Source organism: Cryptomeria japonica, chromosome 10 (genome assembly GCF_030272615.1).
Source record: "Cryptomeria japonica chromosome 10, Sugi_1.0, whole genome shotgun sequence".
In the NCBI taxonomy this organism is placed as follows: domain Eukaryota; kingdom Viridiplantae; phylum Streptophyta; class Pinopsida; order Cupressales; family Cupressaceae; genus Cryptomeria; species Cryptomeria japonica.
Genome location: NC_081414.1, coordinates 13345686 through 13353472, shown reverse-complemented (window position 1 = coordinate 13353472; position 7787 = coordinate 13345686). Strand labels below are relative to the sequence as shown.

Sequence of the window (7787 nt, the reverse complement as noted above, 5' to 3'; positions counted from 1 at the left end):
TTAATGATAAAAGATTGCTTTTATAGGCTGCACAAGGTATTTATAAATTTAGGACAACATCTAATGGTCAAATGAAAATATCAAGATGAGATCACAAATGATAGAGGTTAACACTCACACATGTTTGAATGTTCGGTGCTAGGTGCCCTAGTTCACTCAAGTAGGGAGTTGGGCACCCTAGTCTTCTCAAATAGGGACCAAAGAAAGTGCTGGTAGAGTATAAAGATCTAAAACATAAGATCCAATCTTGAAATTACCCTATGAGAATAGTAGGATAGGATAGGGCGTAAGTAGGCTTAAAATGACCTATGAAAATGCACACTAAAGTAGGGGCACAAATAGAGTTTAAAACTTTAAAGGGTTACAATTTACTACACTATAAAGGTTCTAGCTTGAAAGGACAAAAAAGGTCATGAATCCAATTCTAATGTTTTTGACCTCTAGGACAAACCCTGGAAAGGTGATTGAAAGACACGACTACCCATGAAAAGGTAAATAAGGGTCGTAGATTCTCATATGACTTAACCATGATCCCACTAGCCAGACTTAAAAAAATACACCAGATGGAGTAGCGCAACTTGGGTTCCAACACAATAGACCAAACAGTGAAAAAATTTTATTACCAAATTGAAAATAGTGATTGTAAATTCTATCTTAGGTAAAATTTAGAACCATGGGAAAATGGAGAGAAATTCAATGATACCCAAGATGGGGTTTATAATTAAAAAATTCAATGCTTGGATATCGATTTTATGAACTGCATGAATAGGAATTGTCCTTATAGTTGTGTGAAAAGTATCCTAGTCCTAGTTGGAGAGACAAAACTTAGTCTTAACATCATTCCATGACATGTGACTCATGTAGAATTTCTAGAGAATAAACCTTGTGGACATTGGATCCCTTTCATATGAAGTTGCAAGGTCTGCACCCAAGGTAAATGAGCCAAAGGGTGACCTTGGTTGTGCAAAGGAGGAGACCACTAGATATTTTTTTTGTTAATTAAAATGCCATTATGAAAGGCAAAACCATTCCAAAGAAGATAGGGTTTAATTACTTCCCAAGATTTCTATATGTTTTTAACCACAAAAGTTCCCTCAATGTGAACAACATGATAACATCCTTCTTGGTAAGAAGGTTTTGAAAACCAACCTAACTAGACAACGAAAGGAAATGCAATGCCTAAGAAGGATTTTTTAGGTTTCATTTTCAATGAGAGCATGAATAAGTCATTTATCATAAAGAGCTAACCCTTGTCACTAAGTGGGAAACAACCCACAACCTCTAAATTTATGAGGGGGGAAATAGAATTCCTAAGGGAGTCAATGGAAAACCTTATGACTATTAGATGATGCCCAAAGAACATTTTGGTGAAGCTTTTCTAGTTGCATGTAAGAGGTTGTAGAAGGGGCTAGACATGAAAAATAGTACACATGAATAACAACAATAATTCGTGAGAAAACTTGAAACTTCCTTACCAAAGAAATGGGCATCATAATCTATTGATCTTATATATATACTTTGAATGATAATATTTAATGGTTGGTTGTTTTCATTTATTTATTTTTATTTTTATACATAATAACTAGTATTGCATTGAAAAAAAGAGTCATTAATCACTTATCTAATTTAATATTAACCATTAAGAAGTCTTAATTCTATTCGTTAAGTACATAACCTAAATTAAATTGTTAAAAAATGAAAAACTGTATGTTACTCTATTTATTATCTTGTCAAATACTCATGTTTAAACCTTAAATGGTTTAGATCATTTATATGGTTACACATTAATTATCTTATGTTGCAAGGTTGATTGCTTCATTGAATGCATCTTTAAACTAATATATATGGATGAAAAATAATTATTTATGAGCATATCAATGTTATGAGAGGTTCTTTGTCATCTATGAAGAACTTCAACATTTACTATCAAGGTCAAAGAAGCTATAAAACTTAATAAACATTCAAATGGTCTTTCCACATGTATACTAAACACAAATAAATATATAAAATACATCACCAATTATATCTATTCTAAATACATATTGTAAGTGTTTTTTATTTTTACCAAATCTATGAATGTACTTTTTTGAGTGTATATAGAAGAACAAAAACACTAATTTATATTTAATATTTATTTTCTAAAAACAATGTTAATTATCTTAAATGTATACTTCATATATTTAAATATAGATATGTTCCACCCAAATTATCCTCCCACCTTCCCCCAACTTAACCACCAGCTCAGCCCCACGTGGGCCCCAATGACTTGTTATACAAACGATTTTTTTCATAAACTAAACACAATAATAATTAATAACAAGTAATAACCATTACATACCACTTATTATAATTATAATGATATTTAAAAATAAGAAAAAATTAAATTTAAAAATTTAGTTCAAACAAAAAAGTCTACATCCCTCACAAGACTTTCATTTGCTTTGCGCATTCAACGCTGTCACTGAGTATTTCCTCTAGATGATACTTGTACGAATATCCCAGATCACTCAGTTTCCTGGACGAAATTGGTACTACTACTTTCTTCCACTCCTCTTCTTCCTCTTCGTTTCTTTTTCACATAACAAACAAAATTAGTTACCCATTAAACAATTCAGCTAACTGTGAAAGAATTAAATTACTTACCCAAAAGCCAAGGGGATTTCTGGATATCGTTTGCGAAAGAAGTTGAGCATGTCAACAACAGTCACGGGATCAGAGCAGCACACATAACGACCTACTGCAGATGGGTGCTCCATCAAATAAATATGTGCACTGCATACATCTTCCACGTGGACTAATGGCGCCGATCCTAACAGTGATTTACTCGAAAGTATCATGATTTCATAACGCAGTCTGTTCCCTGACAAATTTCGGGGTTCCAATTCTCAGGTCACACACACACACACACACATATATGTGTATATATGAAGAGGATAAACCATAATTGCAGATAAATAAACACTAAATGATAGTTTGTGTGTTTAAGGTGAAGTGGGTAAATTACCTGTGAGTGGTGCTAACATCATTGAAACGCTCTCAGGAATTGTGGGGGTTAGAGAAGGACCACCCACCATCCCTACCAACACTGTTACCACTTCAATCTCTTCCTCCACTCCGAATCGCAGAGCTGCTTGCTCCGCTAAAGTCTTTGATGCTGCATACATCTGAACATAAAATCTACTAATTAATAGAATGGCCATTACTTGTAGCTGTAATTATTATTGAAGAAAAACTTTCAACACTTACTCCCATAACGGAGTCTTTTCCTCTGATATAGTCAACAGGAGTCCAGCAGGATTCATCAAGCACCTCCTTAAGTTGACCGTCTTCATTTCGAGGGTAAGCTGCGGCGATGGAAGATGTATGGATTACTCGCTTCACAGTTTTTGCTTTCTTGCAAGATCTTAGAATGTCCACTGTTCCCTCCACCGTACTGTTGACAATATCGCCCTGATACAACTCCACTCTGTCTCAAACTCATCCTTAAAACGTGGACAATAAGCGAGGATATGGGTAAGTGGATAAATGAATTACCTGGAAATCCAGAGAAGTGGCCAAATTGATGACGAAATCGCAGCCCTTAATAGCAGAATCGAAGCTGCCATGTTCCAAAAGATCTGCTTTGAAGAGATGGAGCCTTTCCTTGGCTCCCGGAAGGGATAGCAGATAACTATTTTTAGCTGGGTTTTCTACGGGAGATGAAAAAGAAATAGTTAATTAATATATAGTGTATGAATGAAGAATGGATGCAAGATGAAGGAAAGGGAGTTACCAGGATCTCTCAAGGTAGCGTGAACTGTATAACCCCTTTGCAGCAGATTTTTGACGAGGCGAGATCCGATGAATCCTGCCGCTCCAGTTACACACACCGTTTCCCTCTTATCCATGTCCTTCTCGTTGGTATTATAAGATGCCCAAGGACTTCCTATTTGTTTATAATTCCATGGGTAATAAGATAGAAGGAATTTAGCATGGCAGTAATTGCAGTGGATGCTTATTAGATCTGAGCTAAATACAGTTTGATGGGCGGAAGGGAAGATGTGGAAAAGAAGCAACCACGTGTCACATGGTGAGCCATAAAATAAAGAAAATAAAATAATAATATCGTCATTATCTTGGAAGGCTCTTAGTTAAATTGAAAATTTCTATGTTGGCCCGGGGTACTCATGACTCATTACCCACTACCTACCGTGTTTTGAATAAAGTGGGCATATGACAAAAGTGCTCTAGCACGCTTCCATACGATATATTCTTTTATCGTTTTATGACATCCGATTATATGTCAATGATGGAATTAAACATCCTTAGCTGTCTACGCATAAACAAGCATATTACAATTAAAACTTATCAGGAGATTTTGTTTCCTAGTGGAAAACTAGTACCTTTCTTAACCTCTTTCTCTTACCACTTTTTCAATTGTGTTTAAAAGATTTGATCCTTTGAAAAATCCAACCTTGAGCTTCATTGTCCCAATCAAGCATATTATGCAACCATAAAATAATGTTACGAAAATTACATAATTGTCTATAAGAGGTCTCTATCATGGCTGAATTTGTTTTATTGGATTCAATCAAAGATTATATCTATTCCCCCTGCAAACTAATTCTCATGGATACCGCATGAAATGATCTACTCATATAGAAACGCAAGGCATATTATTGTGCACCCATATCTAGTTTGAATAATAGAAGCTGATATTTTGTTTTAATGCTGGTCAAAGTTAAAATAAATTAGATCTTACTAAGTCAGGCAAATCAAATGGCAATTAATAATCTTTCTTTTCCTGAACGTCATCTATTCTCCCATCACTCACTAATCATAATCTTCTTCTCTGATAAAACTAGTTGCACATCTTTAATGCCTTGTCTATGCCTTTATCTACCATAACAACTGCTACTAAACACCTTGCCTAACACATTTTAATGACCTCCAAATATAATGCTTTATGTCACGCCATCGGTCACACTTTAGGTCGCCTTTGTTAACTTAGCCTTGTTTAACCTTCTACACACCTACATTGCAAAGCCAAACAATGACTAGTTCAAATATCATGCATAGGTGCATAGGAGAAAAACGATTCTCTAATATCTTATGTGAACGTAGATAAAAAACAAAACATGAAGTTTAGCTTTGAATTCAACAAGATGATATTAAATTATAGTTCAATGGCTTCTTAAAGCTTTACTTATCCTTATGAAAATTGCCTATGGGAATAACTTCCCTAAAAAATAACATATTAATTAATTTATTTTATTTAACTATTAATCTAAAATTATACTAATTAAAGCAAAACTTCAATATGTAGACTGAATAAATACACATTTTGAGAAGAATTTTCTTTGAAGAAAAGAATTTTAAATTAGGTGGAACTCCATGAAGATACTTTGTGACGCTTAGAAGGGTGTGGCTTCAAGGTAAAATCTCAAATTCCCAGACTGCACTATCTCCTTGAACTCTTGAATCATAGATTCATGATTTATTAGACAATGCTCCATACTAAGCTACACTCATAGAGCTCCATCAAGTTGTCTCATGGCTCTCATAAGAGTAAATTGTCAATCACAACCTCATGAACTCATTAGAAAATAATCCATATTGAGTCCATTAAATATGTTGCCTATCTTGAAAAAGAAAACTTCACAATATATGCAGTCTTTAATTTTGTTAGTATACAAAACTAAATAAATAAAACAAAAATAAAATGCTTATCATGCAAAATACCATCTCAAATTGAGAAACTAACTTGAGATGATATAAGCCCTCCAACCTTTGCTTCCACTAATCTCCAATAAACATGTGAAGAACTAATCAACAATTTTCCTTAGCAATACACTAAATCTCATCTACAATCTACGTGGAGCCAAAGTTAAGAGTCAAGGTTTGAGGGGTATCCATTTCACCAAAATCTTCCCAGAGCACAATCTTGGCCTCATCACTCATGGTGTCTGAGCCTTGTTCTCAACAAGACTTGATCCTTAGTAGGCTCAATTAGAACATTTGAACTTCATCCGTAGACCAAATACCCATTGACAATTATGTAATTTTCATGACATTATTTTAAGATTGCAAAATATCTTGATTTGGACACTGAAACTCGAAATTAGATTTGTTAAAAAATCAAATCTTTTAGACACAGTTGCAAAAAGTGGTGAGAGAAAGAGGTTAAAAAGGGTACAATTTTCCACTATCTTAAAAATTTTGAATATTTTAATACACTATTTGATTGTTTTTTATTTGTTTAGTTTGCATTTACAATTTCTTAGTAATTTCATCTACTCGATGTAATTATGATATAGAGATGATAACTTTTGACTTTTGAATACATTCTTTAAATTGAAGGTTTGAATCTTTCTTCATTATAATTAAAATACATGATCATGTGTCATTCATACTCTTTCTTTCTTCCTTTTTCTTCTTTTTGTTAATCTTTTTTGTCCTTCTTTGTCTCCTTTTTCTTCATATTCTATTTCTTCTATTTTCTTTTTTAGTGATCATATATCTAGAATCACTATTCTAATTCATCCAAAGGAAAACTACTATTATGCAATGGCCTATACCATTGACTATTTTCAAGATTTATAAATAGAATGAAACCTTTTTTCTAAATACATATTCTCTTATATTGGTTACACCATTCTAGTGTATCAACACTTCCATCAATTTTAGGAATATCAATTAAGACTATGATCTAGAAAATAAAATCTTTCATTAAATGTACCTATTTACAATATATCATTAATCCAATTAATTCATAATGTGGCCAACCTCAAATCCAAAAATGCAACTAAATGACCCCAAATAAATTTTCATGAGATTTCTAGAGATATAAAAAAAATCTTAAAAAATTTCATCATTTATAGCCAACACAATCAACTTATATAAACAAATAAAATAATAATAAGATCCACAAAATAAATTGTTGATAAAAATATTCTTTGGCGACTATAGGTCCGTTATATTATCCTCAAAATTTAGTAACAAAAATATAGAACTAATAATCATTTTACATCAGTATAATTTAAATTAAGGATGGAGTGGCTCTGCAAGCGAAATATCGCTGCAACACCTCGGCGAATCCCATCCTGCTATCGAGACCACTGTTTGGTACTTATCTAGGCTCTGCAAATCATTTCTCTGTTCTGGCTTTCAATCACCAGGTTGAAGGCCCCATTATGGCTGCAACAAGAACTTATGAACAATAGGCTTTTTTTGTTAAAACCAAATATGCGATGATAGAGATGGGAAGGGCTCCCCCTCCTCCCCACAAAGGCAATGATTGGAAATGGAAAAGGGTTAGACGCAAAAAACCCAATTACTCAACTAGAAGAGCGAACGGTCAACCAACAAGCCATGTTCGAAGATCTCAACATTATCCGAAGGAGGGTTTTTTAAAACCTACCCATTTAAATATGATCATTAATCGGAATATCAGTCCTAGGTAGCATTTTTCAGCAAAAGTTGCGAGGGGCAAGGATACCCTTGGTCGTCATTCTGTTCAGAACCTTCAGAATGCAACGAATAACATGCATTTTGAGGATGACTTATCAATGAATCCCCAAGCCACTAAGATAGGGCCGGTGATTGAAATTGATAATTAAACCCTATCTGAGCTTTAGAAGCATTGTAAAGAATGCATTATGTTTGCCCGATGGGAAGGTTTGGGTCTTTCGATCAAACAAATTGTGGACTGGTTAACATCATCCTTTAAGGACTAGGTAAGTATCGATTTCCTTCCTGATAATTTTCTTGCAATTGAATGTTGCAACCCGGGTTTGAGAAATAGGCTT

General features: G+C 33.8%; 1 protein-coding gene across 1 annotated transcript; it reads right to left on the bottom strand.

The window, feature by feature from the left end:
* Nucleotides 1–2373: 2373 nt before the first annotated feature.
* LOC131069366 (putative anthocyanidin reductase) lies at nt 2374–3991 on the bottom strand. Its single transcript, XM_058004730.2, has 6 exons — nt 3773–3991; nt 3535–3689; nt 3247–3450; nt 3005–3164; nt 2644–2860; nt 2374–2569 (listed from the first exon to the last, which is right to left on the bottom strand). The coding sequence occupies exons 1-6, from the start codon at nt 3885–3887 to the stop codon at nt 2422–2424; spliced, it is 999 nt and encodes a 332-aa protein (XP_057860713.2). The 5' UTR covers nt 3888–3991; the 3' UTR covers nt 2374–2421.
* Between the last annotated feature and the right edge of the window lie 3796 nt (nt 3992–7787).